Source organism: Mandrillus leucophaeus, unplaced genomic scaffold (assembly GCF_000951045.1).
Source record: "Mandrillus leucophaeus isolate KB7577 unplaced genomic scaffold, Mleu.le_1.0 Scaffold3, whole genome shotgun sequence".
Classification (NCBI taxonomy): domain Eukaryota; kingdom Metazoa; phylum Chordata; class Mammalia; order Primates; family Cercopithecidae; genus Mandrillus; species Mandrillus leucophaeus.
This window is the reverse complement of record NW_012103142.1, coordinates 11,023,747-11,041,464: the sequence shown is the minus strand read 5'-3', so window position 1 is coordinate 11,041,464 and position 17,718 is coordinate 11,023,747. Positions and strand designations below refer to the sequence as shown.

At 51.9% G+C, this 17,718-nt stretch overlaps 2 protein-coding genes across 2 annotated transcripts in view; both read right to left on the bottom strand.

Moving 5' to 3' along the window:
• Positions 1-8,080, bottom strand: part of CUL9 (cullin 9) — a 44,142-nt gene extending 36,062 nt beyond the window's left edge. Inside the window, exons 1-8 of the mRNA XM_011986767.1 lie at positions 8,006-8,080; positions 5,403-6,006; positions 4,696-4,850; positions 3,851-4,351; positions 3,203-3,338; positions 2,859-3,052; positions 2,181-2,586; positions 1,588-1,780 (exon numbers count right to left, since the gene is read on the bottom strand). Of these exons, the coding sequence (XP_011842157.1) occupies positions 1,588-1,780; positions 2,181-2,586; positions 2,859-3,052; positions 3,203-3,338; positions 3,851-4,351; positions 4,696-4,850; positions 5,403-5,997 (2,180 nt within the window). The 5' untranslated portion in view covers positions 5,998-6,006; positions 8,006-8,080. The remainder of the gene's footprint in view (positions 1-1,587; positions 1,781-2,180; positions 2,587-2,858; positions 3,053-3,202; positions 3,339-3,850; positions 4,352-4,695; positions 4,851-5,402; positions 6,007-8,005) is intronic.
• A 642-nt stretch (positions 8,081-8,722) lies between these two features.
• On the bottom strand, positions 8,723-16,385 carry SRF (serum response factor (c-fos serum response element-binding transcription factor)). The gene is made up of 6 exons (XM_011986766.1): positions 15,784-16,385; positions 13,935-14,196; positions 13,235-13,354; positions 11,729-11,920; positions 11,331-11,407; positions 8,723-11,125 (listed from the first exon to the last, which is right to left on the bottom strand). Exons 1-6 carry the CDS (start codon positions 15,949-15,951, stop codon positions 11,030-11,032), a joined length of 915 nt encoding a protein of 304 aa, XP_011842156.1. The 5' UTR covers positions 15,952-16,385; the 3' UTR covers positions 8,723-11,029.
• Between the last annotated feature and the right edge of the window lie 1,333 nt (positions 16,386-17,718).

Genomic DNA, 17,718 nt, shown 5'->3' with positions numbered 1-17,718 from the left:
ATTACAGGCTTTGGCCACCGCGCCAGGATGGTCTTGATCTCCTGACCTCGTGATCCGCCCGTCTCGGCCTCCCAAAGTGCTGGGATTATAGGCTTGAGCCACCGCGCCCGGCCCATTCTTCAGATCTTTTAAAACGAGAATCCAGCTGGGCATGGTGGCTCACACCTGTAATCCCAGCACTTTGGGAGGCTGGATCATCTGAGATCAGGAGTTCGAGACCAGCCTGGCCAACATGGTGAAACCTCGTCTCTACTAAAATACAAAAATTAGCTAGGCATGGTGGCGGGCACCTGTAATCCCAGCTACTTGGGAGGCTGAGACATAAGAACTGCTTGAACCCAGGAGGCAAAGGTTGCAGTGAGCCAAGATCACACTATTGCACTCTAGCCTGGGTGACAGAGTGAGACTCTGTCTCAAAAACAAGTAAATAAATAAAAATAAATAAATAAATAAAATGAGAATATGTTGCGTGTTATTTGTATAATTTAAAAGTAGAGGGCTGGACGTGGTGGCTCACGCCTGTAATCCCAACACTTTGGGAGGCCAAGGCGGGCAGATGATGAGGCCAGGAGATTGAGACCATCCTGGCCAACATGGTGAAACCCCGTCTCTACTAAAAGTACAAAAATTAGCTGGGGATGGTGGCACGTGCTTGTAACCCCAGCTACTCAGGAGGCTGAGGCAGGAGAATCCCTCGAACCCGGGAGGCAGAGGTTGCAGTGAGCCAAGACCGCACCACTGCACTCCAGCATGACGACATAGCAAGACTCCGTCTCAAAAATAAATTAATAAATTAATTAAATAAATAAAAGTAGAAAAAACTTTTAAAATAAAGTAGGTTTTAAGGTCTAATGTGTTTAAAAAAAAAAAATAAGTAGGGACAGAAAAAAAAGAAAAAGAAAGAGAAAAAACTCCAGTTCTAGAGCCAAAAAGACCTAGGTTTGAATCCTGGCTCTGCTATCTGTAAAACTCTAAGCAAGTTACTTACATTCTCTAAGCTTCAGTTTCCTCACCCATACAATAGGATAAATATTACCAACGTTTCCTCCGATGTTAGGTGGATTTAATAAGAGAACGCACGTAAAATACTAGCATTGGCCGGGCGCGGTGGCTCAAGCCTGTAATCCCAGCACTTTGGGGGCCGAGATGGGCGGATCACGAGGTCATGAGATCGAGACCATCCTGGCTAACACGGTGAAACCCCGTCTCTACTAAAAAATACAAAAAACTAGCCGGGCAAGGTGGTGGGTGCCTGTAGTCCCAGCTAAGGCAGGAGAATGGCGTAAACCCGGGAGGCGGAGCTTGCAGTGAGCTGAGATCCGGCCACTGCATTCCAGCCTGGGTGACAGAGCAAGACTATGTTTCAAAAAAAAAAAAAAAAAATACTAGCATAGTGCCTGGCATAACAGAAGTGCTCCAAGGATACGAGCCATTAAAACATCCAACCTTCCTGCTCGGCTGCTCCTCAGGCTGAGCCTTTCCTCATCCCCAGCTTTTCTAATTCGTGATCTCAAAGCTCCTTCCCCTCTACCACCATCCTTTGCCTACAGCTTCAACCAAAACCTCTTCCCTCCCCAATATGCTAACCTCAGTGATCTGTCAGGACGGACCAGAGGGTGATCCCGCTCAGTGACCTCCTCCACAGCCTGAGAGAGGGCACAGAGCCCTGAAAGCTGCAGGTTTGTGTCCAAGCTGGATATCTGCACAGTGGCCACGACCGCTGCCACATGTTGATCCAGGGAGCTGCGAGGACCGGGACCCCGCAAGGCTCTGGCCATTTCTGAAATTGGTGGGAAAAGGCAATGGCTAAAAGAACTGTGGCACCTTGAAGTTAGAAGTCTTTAAAGTCAAGCCCAGTTATCCTACCAATATTTAAATACATTATCGGCTACTGCAGCTTGCATAGTTTTCCAATTCTGTGTCAGGGATCTAATGATCAAACAAAGGAGATGAAGACACCACAGAAAAAGGACCCTCCTTTTCCAGAGATACTGAAGGGAGCGCTGGTTAATTAAATACAATCAAGGTCAAAAGGAAGAAGATGGACACATGGTTCCAAGGCATTTTCCCCTGCAAAAATGACCTTCTTCCATGGTTTTCCTTCAATCCTGACTATCCATTTCTTCTACTGAGACCACCCAGGACCTGTTCCAATTGCTTCCTCCCAGAACCTGACTCACCACTGGCTGACTCCTTCATCTCAGTGGGCAGGGTCATCCCCTCAGTCACCAGAAGCTGGTTAAACAGCTGCGAATCACTCTGTGCCATGGGGGGCTCAGTCCTTGTCTTGGTGGGCTCGGCCTCTGTCTTAGGGGCCTCGGCCTTTGCTTTGGGGGACTCAGTCTCTTCCTCTGAGAAGTTGGCCTCCGACTTGGACTCCTCTTCTGGATCTGGGGTACAGGAGTGATTTCGTGAAGTAGACGAGCTGCTTCGTTCATCAGACAGCAGCCCATACTTGGTGTAGATCTGGGAGTTGAGCAGGTCATTGAGAGTGCTGCCCTCAAATCGACTACTGAGAACCTGCAGCAGACTCTCAGCCATCTCCACGGACACAGAGATCTCACCTAGGGCCTTTTCACCCAGAGTCTGTCAACAGAAGGGGTATACGTTTAAGAGATAAGCAGACACAAAGGTCTTGGGGTCAGTAACGGGAAGGGTGATCACTCCCCACCACGCCCCCACACCTTCTACATACTAAACCCTCACAGCACTTGCCTCTGCCCCCCAGCAGGACTTCTCCTAACTCTAACCTCTAGCTCCAGCCTCCCCCTAGTGGTATCCCCTGTCTGAAACTCCTTCTAGAGAATCCCACCTCTAACCCTACTAGAAAATCCCCAGGTATCTCAGGCCTATAATACCTCATCCACGTTCTTCCAAAGATTCTGGAAAATTGGCTGCTGCTCACACAAGTCCAACTTTTTGATAAAGAAAAGCAGCTCCCACCATTCAGCCTGGGTCAGATATCCCACTCTCTCATTCTTCTGAGGTTCGGGCTGGAGATACGGCAAAGGGTAGAGCCCATCCATAGGATTCCAGTCCCAGGAGGGAAATGCTGAGGACACAGGCATGGTGGGGATCAGCACCCCTCAGGAATGGGGTCCATTTCTGGACCCCTAGGACTGCTCCTGGTCAGAAGTGGCTTCATCCCAGTCACTACTCCTCTGTTCAGAGACAAGCTATCCATGTCCCCTCTTAGGCTCACCTGTGCCCAACACAGTAGCCCCTGCCCCCTTCTCCACAGCTGCTGAAGCCTTATCCTCAGTGGCTTCCTCAGGGCCCAGGATCTCCAGCATGTGCCAGTGCACCCAGTAAGTGCGGCCTGTCGACTGCCAGAAAACCTGGTATGAGGGAGGAAGAAAGAGGGCAGAATAGAGAAGGCTCAACCATCTGAGCCTTGGCCTGTGAAGGCTTGAAAGGACATGCCCAAGCATAGATTTGGGGCGCACCCTCACATACACAGCTGGCTAAGCCTGGAAAAAACCCCATATGGCAAAAGGCTTCCTTCCCTTATCAGGAGTGGGCCCTGCCTCTTCTTAACCATGATGTTCTCTGCTTCCACATTCCTTCCTAGCCTCTTCCACTGGTGGTGGTGGGGAGGTATCTCCATTTATCAGTTCTGCTTCCTGGGTGAGTCTCCCATGAACTTACAGTTCACCCACACCCCACACCCCTGCCAGATTTTCTCAGCCCTCCAAATGCACCCCCCGCAAATGCCAACCCCCTTGTATCATTCCAATTCCCCAAGGGGGTTTCTTCTTGGGTGGCCTGCAGGAGTCCGCTGTATGAAGTCCCAGCTATACCCCACCCCAAATAAACTCCCAACAGTGTCTCACCACCACGTGCTGCCCACCTGCACAGGGGGAATGCCGTTGTTGCTCTGCCGGAACTCGCCCTCGTCCCCAGCACTGATCTCCTCATAATCATCCAGCATCCGCACTCGCATCCCCGGCTGCAGCGTCTGCTGCACATATTCTCCATAGCCACTACGGCTGGAGAATTCAGAGCGCTGGCGGAAGACCCACCCTTGTCTTCTGGGGGTGGTGACAATGGTGGGGAGTAAAAGGCTGGGGCCTGAAATGTAGGGCTGAAAGATGGACCGGGTTGGCCGGGGAGGTGACATGCCCTGTTCGCTGAGGTTCCGGGCCCAGCCCATGCTCCGCACAAGCTCAGAGATGAGATTGCCCACAGCCATGCTGAACTCCAGCTCCCGCTGTCCCCGGCTTTTCTCTCTTGTGGCACATGGGGAGCTTTGGTCTCCAGCTCCCAGCTCTGGACTGTTATTCAGCTGATCCAGGAGGGAGGTGACACAAAGGTAGCGCTTCACCAAGGAGAAGAGCAGCTTTCCTGGGATCTGTAAGGCACAATACTTGGGACAGGTTCATCTCTTCCTGGCTTTAGCCTCTCCCTTTCCCCCCAGTATCCTCCTCTACAGAAAAATATAAAGGCCTTCTCCCCAGGCCTGTAGTTCTCCAACTTTGATTTGTGTAAGAAAGGCACACGGAGTGTCTTAAGACACAGATTTCTGGGTTCTCATCTCAGAAATTCTGAATGGAGAGGGGCTGAGAGGGAGGACATGAACCTTCATGTTAACAAGTTCCCAGGTGGCTCTGGTGCTAACATTCAGTCCTGAACCATGTTTTCAGAAATAATGCCTCAGCCCTTGTACACAGCATTTCCCTACAGCCGGTAGTGTACCTGAGGCAGATGAATGCCCTCAAAGGCCATGCAGTGTTCTTCAGAGGATGTGGTTTCTGCAAACAGCTCCAGCAATGTATAGCGACTGTCAAAATCCATGTGCTGCTCGATGCCATCTTGCTGGCTCAGTGACAGAAGGACGTGAGCCCGACTCCCTGTAATCCATACCCAATCCATAACTTCTCCTCAATCCCCAGTACTTTCTCCCTGCCTTTCCTAGATTCTACCTCCTATCCCAGAGGATTTCAAACTTTGTTACTAAGACTCACAGCAAGAAATATGTTTTATATGGTAACCTGTTACAAACATACATACATATAACTGAAATACATTTTATGGTACAAAATTTACCCCTACTAAGTGCTACACACTAATGACTTAAGTTTTTTTTAAAATGTTGGTTGTAACCCACCAAATTGATTTCAAAACCAACTAATAAATCTCAATCCAGTTTCAAAAATACAGATAAATCCTATTCTCTTCTCTGGTCAATGCACTGAGAATGAACAGATAAGCCAGAGGCTATCATTTTAGCCTCTTTATACACCTGAAATAGCCTATGAATCTGTATTTTTCCTTTGCATCAAATTGATATTCACCAAATACTAGGTGTTCTTACAGAGCTAGAAAATCTCTCCTCTTTCTGTTCTTACTCCCTGTGGCCCCATTTTCTCCATTGTTTTCCTTCTTCCCTGGCTGTCTCTTACCAGCATCGTGGGCTGCCAGAGCCTGCAGCATTTTGCCTGCACTCCGGCGGATCTGAGGCTCAGGATTGCACAACATGTGCATAAGCAGGTCCAGGGCTCCTGTCTCCCTGAAGACACCAGTGAGGGGCCCGATGCTGGCGTAGGCACTGAGCACGTGGATGGTGTGGAGCACAGCAGCCGTGAGGCTTGGGGTCCCACTTTCTGCCAGCTGCCTGGCTGCCCTGCGTACCAGCACCTGCACATCAGCCTCCATCTCTCCCATTGCCACTTCATCCGGGCCTCCTGGATCTCGAGGAAAGCTTCCTGAAACCCCAGCTGGTTCGTGCTGAGGTCCCTTAGATAGTGCCCGCTCACCTAACAGCCCAGGGCAGTTGGCGTAGACCTCAGGAGCTGACAGCCACATGAGGATGTGCTCTGCTTTGCCTTCTTCCACACCCACTTTGCCCACTTCCCCACACTTCAGGACACTCCATCGGATCAGGTATTCAGGATGCCCATCATGCCCAGGCCTCTGTCGAATGAGTTCTTCAGGATATGCCTGCAGCCGAGGCCCTAAAGGCACCATGAGGTCCCCAGCATGCCGTTCCCCGACCATCCTGACCTCCTGGGATATATAAGGAGAAAGATAAGGCAGTATGAGAAAATAAAAAAAATACAGAGGGGGTGGAATCTTGAGACACAGAGAAGGTGGGTGGTGATCGGTAGGCTGCATGGTAGAATTTAGGAGGCCAAACAGAAAAGGCAAAAAATAGGATGGAATAAATAGCTGAACATACTTTGGGATTTATAACAGAAGGAGAATGGAGTGAAGACAGTGAGGGGATGAAGAGATTTAAGAAATGGAAGAGTTGGCTGGGCCTGGTGGCTCACGCCTATAATCCCAGCTCTTTGGGAGGCCAAGGTGGGCAGATCACCAGGTCAGGAGTTCAAGACCAGCCTGGTCAACACAGTGAAACCCCATCTCTACTAAAAATACAAAAATTAGCCGGGTGTGGTGGCATATGCTACTCAGGAGGCTGAGGCAGGAGAATCACTTGAACCCAGGAGGCGGAGGTTGCAGTGAGCCAAGACCGCACCACTGCATTCCAGCCTGGGCAACAGAGCGAGATTCTGTCAAAAAAGAAAGGAAGAAAGGAAGGGAGGAAGGGAGGAAGGGAGGAAGGGAGGAAGGGGAGTTTACAAAAAGATAATGAAAAGAATAATAGGCAAGGTAACAATAAACAGTGACAGTTAAGCAAGATAGTTTAGGCAGGATAGCAGGGTGGCTGAGGATTACAGATTAGGATTTAGAAGGATGACATGGGTGGACAGGAAGCACAGCAGCATGAGAGGCAGTGGGGTCAGAACATGTGAGGAAAAGTAGGACAGTGGAGGGGCATGACAAGGAGCATAAATGACAGAGTAAAGCTGCAAGATGGATGCAAAGGGTGGGCCATGGCAGATACAGAGAACAGAGATGACAAAAGGCTGGGATGTTGGGGCAAATGACTGGATAGGAAAAGTGTTTTCGAGTCTTGTGAAAGGGGGAGGGCCCTAGGGACCAGATAAAATTATGGGAAAGATGACCAGGTCCCACCCTGCACTTATGCTGTATGTATGGTAAGGATCTAAGTAAGTCAGGTAGATAAGATAGAGGTGGCAATCACTGGGTTAAAGGTAGGAAATGAGGTCAGGAGAGAAGCAATATTCAGAGATTTTAGTGTCAGATAAATGTGACTCTGAATTCTGGCTCTTTGTCTCACTGTCTGCATAGTCTGGAACAAGTTACTTAACCTCTGAGCTTGTTTCCTCTTCTGCAAGATGGTAGTAATATTCATAGTTACTTCATGAATTTAAAAAAGATCATGTATGTAAAGCACTTGGAACAGCATCGAGCACATGAGTGTTCAGTAAACATAATCTATTATTATTCTTAGATGGAGAAGGTAGGGGAGTCATCAAATAAATGCAAAGTTATTAAGACCAACTATAAATGGGAGTGGAATGATCAGGAAAGATATGAGTGATATGAAGCAGTGCAGGAGCAACAGGGAATAGTGAGAATAAGAATGGAAGAAGGTAAACCCAGATGAAGATATGGGTGGTCAGGGCAGGGGTCATGTTGGGGTACAGGGACAGAAGATTAGAGTAGAAGTGAAGAGGAGGGAGAAAGAAGGATGTGGACCTCAATGGAAGTAGGGGTCCACTTAGGATGGGGGGCAAGCCTGGATGGTAACCAGCGATGTGCCAGCGGGCAACTGATTAGCAGCAGGGGGAAGTAAAACAATCGGGTAGGAGGAGGTGGGGGGATGTAATGTGGGCCTAGGAGAGCAACAGTGAACTGAGGTGTGGGGGTGAGGTCTGGACGCAGGGATGAGACCAGCAGATAGCAAGGTCAAGCCCAAGCTTGCAGAGCTGTGGAGGAGGCCAGCACTGCAGAGGGAACAGGTTGGGGGGAGGGGGGAGGATGTTTGGGGGCGCGGCCCAAAGAAGCTGAAAAGATCCAGTGAATCTCAGAGAGCAAGACCTCCTTCCCTTCGTCAGCCCCATGGACAGTGGCTAAAGAACCGGGGAGGAGACAGGAAAAGGGGAGGGACCGGGTCGGCGCAGAACTCTCCTCTCACCTCCCACCGCCCGGCTCAGCCCTCGCTGGGACCCAGCGGCCGGTCCCGCCGTCCTGGCCCCGCCTCTTCAGAGCTCCCTTCCGGGTCACACGGCGACTGCACGCACGGCCAGGCACCTACGGGTCCCACCGCGGCCCACGCCGAGCGTGGCGGAACAGCGCGCGAGTGGAGCATGCGTGCTACCGCGGCGGCTGCATGGGGAGAGGGTCGTGGGGGCGCGCTCCCGGCGGAGCCAGGGATCGAGGTCACGTTGCTCCTCTCTTAGCAGCAGGAAGAAGCCCCCTCCTCTTCACTGGGTCGGCTCTCCTAATCCTCCCTCTCCCATCACAGCGATCATGCTGACGAAACATAGTAACGCACACTCCCACCTTAAGGCTGTCCTTTTTGACTTTTCAGTAGGTCACGTGCCCATGAGTTTCCCAAACCCTTCAGCAATGCTTTGGATTAGTTGTGTCACTTTTCCTGTTAATTATAATTGCTCCTCTGCGTTGGCCTTAACACCTAGCAAAACCACGCACAGGGAGAAGGTCCGCGGCCACCCGCAAAACATTCCTTAAATTAAATCGTATAGAATTAAACTGCCCAAAGCACACCTTAGCATTACTGTTCTCATCAAGCAGCCCAGATCGCTACTCAGAGCAGCAATTTTAGGAGTTTGCCTCGCGTTCATACCCCCGTCCCTCCCTAAGTAGAAAAACAGAGCCAAAGACCCCACAGTCTGTGCACAAAAATGATACATTTATTGAAAGAGTATTTTTTTTTTAATACAAAAGAAAGCTCTGTACATAGGACTGTGACCATGTCCACTATTCCTGGGTCAGCATCCCAGGGGAAGTAGAAACCACTGACATACACACTCACATTCACGCACACACACTCAGGCACACACACACACACATACCCCAGAGCCACCGAGGAAGGGAAACACCAAGGGTCGCTGCACATAAAAATGCCACCTCAACTCATCCCTGACACACGTATGTCCTCCCAAGGCCACGCTCACACAACACACATTATAAGCACTTTGCCTGATTCACTCACGGGGTCTGTCTTTTGTGGGAAGGAGAGGAAGAATTCATCAAAGGTCTCCTCCCATGGGTGGGGGAGTAGGGAGTGAGTGAGTGGTGGTGGAGTGAAACAAGAGCAGAGAAAAGGGGCTGGGCAGTTACAGACCTGAGTCCCAAGCTCCCCTGCTCTCTGGCCCCTGATTTGCCATGCCCCAGCCTTGAAAGCCACCCATAAGCCCCAGCTATCTCCAGGAGAAAGCCCAGAAAGGTGACTTCCATCTTGGCACCCCAAACTGGGGCAAGACAGCAATGAGGGTTAGAGGTTAGGGGGTTCTCAAACATGTCGGCAAATCATCCCCTTGATAACTAGGCTGTGCGTAAAATCTTCCCCCACCCCTTCACCTAATCACAGAAGCCAGCTTGTTCCTACTGAAGGCAGTCTTGGGGTTAAGAAAATTTCACCCCACTGCTGCCCCGTTTCTGAAAAAGCTCCCTTTCTGGATATAGGTGGTGAAGGTAGGCTCTGACACAGGGTAAAAGACCCTCCCCCCTATGCTGGCCCACCCTCAAGGTCTACCCCAAAGGGGGAGGAGGGGGGTGGGGCATGGCCCCTGTACAAATTACATAAATACTGAGGTTACACTTAGAAAAATAAATTCATTTTCTTCAAGGCTTTTTGTCTTAATTTAAAAAAGTTACAGTAGCTGCTCACTCCCTGGGAGAGCTGCCCATTTCTGGCTCCCCTTTGGCTGCATTCAGCCCAAGAGCTGCTCCCACTTCTTCTGACCCCCATTCCTGCCTCTCACCCCCTCCCAGACCCCACCCTGCTCACTGCAACTTGGGCCCCAGGCAGCTGCAGGCCTGGGACAGCACAAGGCTGCAATGCCCATGCGTGTGGCACAAATGAAGTCGGTTGCCTCCGCCTGACACCCTCCCACCCCCACCCCGACATTTGGTCTCCCTCTTCCCTCTCCCTAGCAACAGCCCTAAAGGGCAAAAAGAGGCCCAGAGCTGTGGGTCACCCTCCCCACCCCGTTGGGGCATGGCCTGAGGGCCCCTCCCCCGGCTTTCTCCTGGAAACAACCCAGGACTGGGCAAACCCAGAATCTCCCCCACACACTGGCGGACCCCGAGCTCGTGGGGTGGCTCTGTCCCCAGGGGCCCAGCCAGTTCTGGGGAGCCCTTGGGCTCCCCAGGGAAGGGGAGTTTGGGCAGGGAGGGGGACGAGAAAAACGCCATAAAAAAAAGTTAAATATTTTAAAAATATATATTTATAGATTTGTTTTCACTTCGTCTCCTCAAATAAAAAGTTCAAAATCAACTTTAAGTAAAGCAGCTGGGAGGAGAGGGGGGAAGACAAGGGGGAGAAGGGAACGCTGGTGGTTCCCTCCAACCCAGGATCCCCTGGAGGTCCAAGGGGAGCGGCAAGGCAGGGCAGGCAGCCCCAGGAACCTGCCCAGTGCACAGGCCCAGCTACTCAGGAACTGAAGGGGCAGAGGGCAGCAGTGTGAGGGAAGAAGCCCCTGTCTCCCCAGCTGGCCCCCTGAGGGGCAGGGGCAGGGCTCTTTTGACCCAGCCTGTGGCAGACACAGGGCTGACCTGGGGTCAGCAAGGAGGCTAGCAAGAGGGCCCCAACTGCTTCTTTAGAGGAGGACACAGTGCCCAGCCCCACAGAAGGCCTGTGTGTGGGGAGGCGGGGCACGGTCCCATTGGGTAAGCTAATACTCATGGCAAACATCGAGCCAAGCTGGCGAGGGGGTCCCAGGAAGGAGGACGGCCCCTCCATCAACAGAAATGGGAGGTGGGGCGGGAAGAAGGGGAGGCTGAGGGAGGACGGGTGGAGGCAGGCAGGCCCATTTCTTTGGCTGGAGTGAGAGGGCTCAGTCCTGTGGCTGCCCGTTCCTCCTCCCCGCCTCCCTCCTGCGGCCCGTCAACGTGTGTATAAAGAAAACGTGAAAAGGCAACAATAAATAAGTGGTGCCGTCCCTTGGGCCATCTGTCCAGGGCGGCGGGCGGATCATTCACTCTTGGTGCTGTGGGCGGTGTCCAGGTTCACCACCTGTAGCTCGGTGAGGTTGCTGCTGCTCCCGGCCTGCTGCCCTATCACAGCCATCTGGAGGGAAGGGGGTGAATGAGGAGAGGCAGGGACTGGCCAGCCGGCTCAGGCTCCCCTGGCTTCCCTGCCTGCCAACCACAGGCCTGAGCAGAAAAGCAGATGGGCTTCCAGGCTAGGGATTTTGGCTTTGATGAACAGGATCCCCCAAGGTCAAGACAAAGAAGTGGCTATCTGGGATGGGGTGAAAGATATCCCTGCCTACCTGGTGGAGCTGAACTGCTGAAACAGGGATCTGCACTGTCCCAGATGATGCTGTCAGGAACACCTGGGGGACGCCACCTACATTGGAAAACCACAGGAGATACTCACATTGTTTGTTGAAACTTCCAGATATTAGAGGAGTGGTGACAAATGCACAAGTGACCGGGGGAGTCTCAGATGTAAGAGCCCAAGGGAAAGGGTGCCAGTGTCTGAGGGTGCATGTGGGTGTGAGTGTTCAAGTGTGCATGGGTATCCAAATGTGTATGTAAGCATCCAAGTCTGTGTTGTATTTGGGTAGAAATATTTGTAGGCATCAGTGCATACATGTGTGTGTGCATGTGTGTGTGTGTATAAGGAAGGAAACGGTCCTCCTTTCCTTAGCCCTGTTCCTCTACTCACCTGGCTCCTGGACCTGGCTGTGGGACACCTGCATGGTAGATGGTGCCTGGGAGAAGGCATTCAACACGGTGAGGCTGCCATCACCCAGGCCTGAGGTGGGGGCATACATCACCGCATGCGGGCTAGGGTACATCATGTGGCCACCCACAGTTGTGGGCACGGATGACGTCATGATGGTGGCGGGCAGCGTCACTGGCAAACACAGACATGTGTCAGCTCGGTACTGGTCCCTACTGATATCTCCCATTCCCTAGGAATTCCAGGCCCCCAGAGCCCTCTTGCCATTTCCCAGGTCAGAAGCTAGACACGACTATTCCTCCGCTCCATCATCAACTAAGAAAAGCCTATTTTTTCTTGAACACAACAGCATCAATCTTTAATTGTATCCTATCACATTGTACTATTCAACTGTCTATCTGCTGAATTCTCTAAGTCCCAAATCTTGGGAAAAACAAAGATTATGACTGACCTACTCTCAGAAAACTCAGATACTTCCCTTTTAGGGAACTCTAACATCTTATTTTTTGTTTGTTTTCATTCTCCCTCCTTCTTAATGCACAGCTAACAAATTCATCTTTCAAACAACCACTTCTCAAATGTTAATGTGCATTATATGGGAATCTTGTTAAAACACAGACTCTGGGCTGGGTGCAGTGGATCACGCCTGTAATCCCAGCACTCTGAGAGGCCAAGGCAGGCGGATCATGAGGTCAGGAGATCGAGACCATCCTGGCTAACACAGTGAAACTCCGTCTCTACCAAAAATATAAACAAACTAGCTGGGCATGGTGGCGGGCGCCTTTAAGTCCCAGCTCTCGGAAGGCTGAGGCAGCAAAATGGCGTGAACCCGGGATCCAGAGCTTGTGGTGAGCCAAGATCGCGCCACTGCACTCCAGCCTGGGCGACAGAGTGAGACTCTGTCTCAAAAAAAAATAAAAAAACACGGACTCTGATTCAGTAGGTTTGGGGTAAGACTCAATATTCTGTATTTCCAACAAGCTCCCAGGTAATGCTGGGTGTTCCCAGTCCAGAGGCCACACTTTGAGTAATAAGGTTATAAATAATAAGAACTTAAAATTAACTTTATTTTCAGAGTATCTCATCATTTCTAAAATGTCTAGAGATACCTGAGGGTAACTGTGGCTACTCAAAACCTGTAAGACCCTCACACAAAGAGAAAATTGCTCTCTAAGTCCTTCTTGATAATTAAGCAAACGTGTCTTTGAGCAAGTAATTTCTTATTTCTAGGCCTCAGGCTCCTCATCTGAATGAGGAGGTAGCATCAATGGTCCCTAATTTTCTTCTGGAATCCACAGCCCACTGCAGGGTGGGATTCAAAATTCAGTCATCCTCACCTGACTTTCCCATAATTATTAGGCCAAAAGCCTCAATCTCCACTTTAAGAAATCCCTTGACTTTAGTTATAGGAGGGTTACTGTTGGGCACCTACTGCTAGGCCGCGTGGGGGAAGGCAGGGAGGGAGGGTGACAGGGCTGCGAGCTATACCTGTCCCGCTGGAGGAGGTCTGCGTGAGGTCTGTGCTGCTGTCACGGGAGGGAGACGCCTGCTGTGGGGCCTGGTGCACTTGAATGGCCTGCACTGGGACCTGCTGGGCCACTGCCCCACCTGCAAAACACAGAGTCTTATTTGTGCTCTGTCCCACCCAATTGCCACCTCCACCAAGGACCCATGGACACCCCAGTCCCAGGGTCTGGCACACTGGTCCCCAACTCCCATCACTATCTTTCCTGGAAGCCAAAGAGGCCCTTCATGCCCGAATCTCCCCTCTGGGGGCTTCCACACTCTGCTCTTGCCCATCCCTCCTCCTCCTGCCCTGGGCCTTGCCTCTCTTTTCTTCAGTTGACCCAAGAGCTGGCAATAACCCATCAAGGACATGATCTGCCTTCCAGTCAAGGCAGGAAGTGGTGAAACGTCTACTGCCCTGTGGCAATAGGGGCACGGGGCTGGGGTAGCTAGACAGGGCCAGAATATATGGTTGAAACTTACTGACAAGGACAGCAGGGGTCTCAGTGGGCAGAGGTATGCCTGCCAACGGGACATAAGAGGCTTCTCTCAGGCTCTGGCCCCTATTCACCTTCCTTCTGAGCAGGGAAAGAGGTTCTCTTGGTGCCAGCCCTAAACACACTCTTAGCATGCTTGATTTGCCCCAGAGAGGACGAATCTCTCCCTTCCCCTCGTGACTCACCAGGCATGAGGGTGAAGCTGGTAGGCAGCTGCATAAGGCCCCCAGAGGAGACAGGGCCGCTGCCTGTACTCTTCAGCACAGTCCCATTGGCACTGCTGACAGCACTGGGGCTGACACTAGCAGACACTGGTGCCAGGTAGTTGGTGATGGGAAAGGAGGGGCCGCTGCTGACTTGCATGGTGGTAGAGGTGCTAGGTGCTGTTTGGATGGTAGAGGTTGTACCCGGCAGGTTGGTGACTGTGAACGCCGGCTTCAGTGTGTCCTATACCCAGAGTAAAGATGAAGCAATGAGCCTCTACCAGACCCTGCCTTTGCAGAAGTTTTGTGTGGACTGAGAACCCAGACTGAAACCAGTGAGCTTGGGTTCAAATCCCAACGCCACATTTACCTGATGCCTCACTCTTGGGTAAGTTATTGATATACTCAGCTACAGTTTTCTATCGGTAAAAGGAGGATAATACCTACCCCTTAGGTTGCTGTAAGGATTAAGTAGGTTAGCATACGTAAATCACTTAGAAAACAGTACCTGGCACATAAAAAAATAAATATTTGCTGCTCTTATGATGATGATTATCATTTTCATCATTATAATCCCCTGAGTCCTCTGCTCCAGTGGACTGTGGTAATCCCATTGGCTGGGGAGTCAGGACACCAAAGTCTGTTCCTAGCTCTGGTAATGACCATCTAAGTGACCCTGAAATAACCACTCCCCTTTTCTGAACCTCGGTTTTCTTCTTCTATAAGCATAAGGGGGCTGGGCTGCTATGTTTTCTTTAAGAGTTCTTCCAGTTCTAATTTGTCAGGCTTCTGAGATATGAACTGAGAGTTTCTCGGGGAACTTAAGAGTTTGAGAGAGATCTTGAGGGTCTGGCAATGACACACTATATGTCAAACACCCAAGATGTAAACTACCAAAAGAATGTACTCATCCAACAAAATTTCCTGGGAATAAATGAGCCCTGCTGTTATAAAAGTTTAAAAATTATTACAGATGATATGCCACTAAGAGAGCGGGGAGCCTACAGCACTGACTCTCTCCTCAGGAAGACTTCCTTCTTAGAAGGGGAAGGAGGAAACTGAGAACCAAGCCACCAAGCCCAGACCCGAACTGAGTCAACCAGAAGCTCAAAGGCTGGGGGGTGGGTCAGCACGAGACGTTTGCTAAGCAGCTGGGCCCAAGACCCTTGATTGGCGGAGGCGTTGCTAAGGCAAACAGTACCGCTTCCTCCCATTGGCCAGTCAGTTAAGTGCCACCCGGAAGGTGGAGCTCCCCAGACAGCAAGGGAGGAAGCCCCACCCCCTCTCCTTACCGGGAAAAGGAAGGGGGAGGAGTAACAGCGCAGGCATCCCTAGCAGCAGGCAATATGCGTTCCCTAACTGCCCAGGCCCCCAACACCCTGAAGGGGCAGGCGGCTGGCTTGTAAGGTAGTCCCCGGTCCAGTCAACTAGCCCGCCTGCTAAGAGTGCTGGGTTCTCAGGACCCCGGAACCGGAGTGCTCCCTTTCTACTCCCTGGCGACCAAGCCCAGAGGGCCGGGCTAAGCTACACCCCCGCCCCTAGCGGGGAGACAGCTGGCGGGAGGAATGCAAAGGCCCTGCCAGGCAGGCGGGCTGCGGGCGGGAGGCCGGCGTGGAGCCCGAGCCGGCCTTATATGGGCACGGAGGCCGCCCGCTTATCTAGGGGGCCGGTCTTCTATCAGGAAAGTGAGGATGGACACCTGTCCCCTAGGACAAGGGTCGTTAATCAGGCTCCACTCCACATCAGTGGGCACCTATCCACCTGCCCTGGGCCAGAAAGAGAGAGGGACCCCCCTCCCTTCCCTCCTCTCACATAGGCAACCCAAACACACCTTGGTCTCCCCACTGCTGTCAGACTCCGACACCTGGTAGGTGAGATCTGTCTCTTCAAAGCCAGTGGCACTCATTCTCTGGTCTGTTGTGGGGTCTGAGCGGGGTGGAGAGTCTGGAGAGTTGAGGCAGGTCTGAATCAGTGCCTTGCCGGTCTCACTGGTGATCATGGGCTGCAGTTTTCGTGTGGCAAAGGTATACACATGGCCTGTCTCACTGGCCACCAGCAACAGCACCTGTGTCCCTGTCAGCGTGGACAGCTCATAGGCCTGAGGGGTGAGGACGGAGATGGGCAGGTCAGCAAACTTTTTATCTCTACCTTCTTTGAGAAGTTGGAAAAAGAATTATATAGTGATGTCATTCCCCCATTCCCATAATGACCTTCGTCTCTAGTGATTCTGGGGGCAGGGTGTCCTATCAGGATCTCTGGAAGCAGCAAAACTACCAATGCTCCTCCTTTGAGGAGCAGCCCCATTGACCTGAAGATACCCCAAGCAAACAGTAATAGCCTCCCAGTGATGGAACATATAACCTCAGGGGATACGGAAAGACTCAGCTATAGCTGCTCCCCAACGCAGCTTAGTGCCTGGAAAGTCCCGGAGCCTCAACCATTCTCACTGTCACAGGGACCAGGATGGATCCCTACCTATCACACTGGAATTTGCACATTAGTGATAAGGGACCACTTAAGCTCCAACTGTCCCATGTTTCTTTCCAGAAACTGCACAGGCTCCAACTTGTTGCCATAGCCTAGTTTCTCCTGTTGTCCTGTAATACTTTACTGCCTTTTTTACTTTGTCTTGGGAAGAAGGTTATGGAAGGGGAGAAGAGAATTTTCCTTCATTAATTACCTCCCCCCACAACCTTCTCCACTGATGATCAAGTGACAAGGGACATCGATACAACAGTGTCTGGAGTGAGGGGAGACGAGACCTAGATTAGCACTAAACATCCTGCCATGAGCCCAGGAAGGGGACCTTCAAGGATGGCCCCACAGATGCCATACTCTCCCAACAAAGTTCTACCAACCACCTTGGAAGCAGCTCTGGTTTCTACATGGGACAGAAATAAATACCAGCCAATGTTCCCAAGGATCCAGCTACTTGTCTCCCAATTCTTCTGCTTTCATCCCTTCCCTTATCATCTACACCCCAAAATGACTCTTTTCCTCACCACTTTTCACTGGCTGGCAGAAGAGGAATTCCTAGGTACCTCTGCAAGCCTCCCTGATTTGCCCCAAACCCCATCCATGCATAGATTCTCCCTAGGGCTGGAAACCCCACTTGTCCTAACGGCAGGAGATTCTGCAGCGGGTCCTGCCAGGAGCAGCATGTGGTTCCCAGCGGATGCCATGGAACACTCACGGCCGGCGCGGGACTAGGTTCCTGCTGCTCAGGGCAGCACCAGTTCTCCTGCCCCGCTCCGTTACCTGGTCCCTAACCCTGCCTGTCCTTCCAACCAGCACTACTCTCGTGGTGCCCATTTCCTCCCACACATGCTCGCTCATTGTTGTCATGCAGCTCCAGCCTCCTCACCTCCATACCTTCTCGTTTGCTCCCTGCTTTTCCGGCGCCCTCCTCCGAACACCGGAGTGCACTGGACCTACTGATCCCGGCTTCTCATTATCCACCTCCCCGGCAGCCTCGCAGCCTCCCATGACCGCTCCTCAAACCTCCACTCAGCAAGGGCCCTCCTTCCTCTCTCGCGCCGGTCACTCCCACCTCTGCGCCTTTCCCCAAGGTTCCCGGCGTTCGCGGGATCTCCCCTCTCCCCACATTTCCCCGGCGGCCCCTCCCCTTCGTCCCTCCCCGGGCAGGAGCCATCCCCTCCCACACACCTCCTGCGGACTCGCCGCCTCTCACCTCCGCCTCGGCTCTGCCGTCCTCCCGGGCTCCCCTTGCGCATCCCCACCCTTCCCGGGCCCCGGGGCCAGCCAG

Bases quoted from the DNA above. Each gene is read 5' to 3' on its own strand.
- SRF (XM_011986766.1), bottom strand. From the start codon at position 15,951: ATGATCACCAGTGAGACCGGCAAGGCACTGATTCAGACCTGCCTCAAC. The intron at 13,355-13,934 runs GTGAGTCACGAG...TGTGTTTTGCAG, and splicing joins CAGCTTCACCCTCATGCCTG to GTGGGGCAGTGGCCCAGCAG. The intron at 11,408-11,728 runs GTGAGTAGAGGA...TTTCCAATGTAG, and splicing joins CAGCCAGGTCCAGGAGCCAG to GTGGCGTCCCCCAGGTGTTC.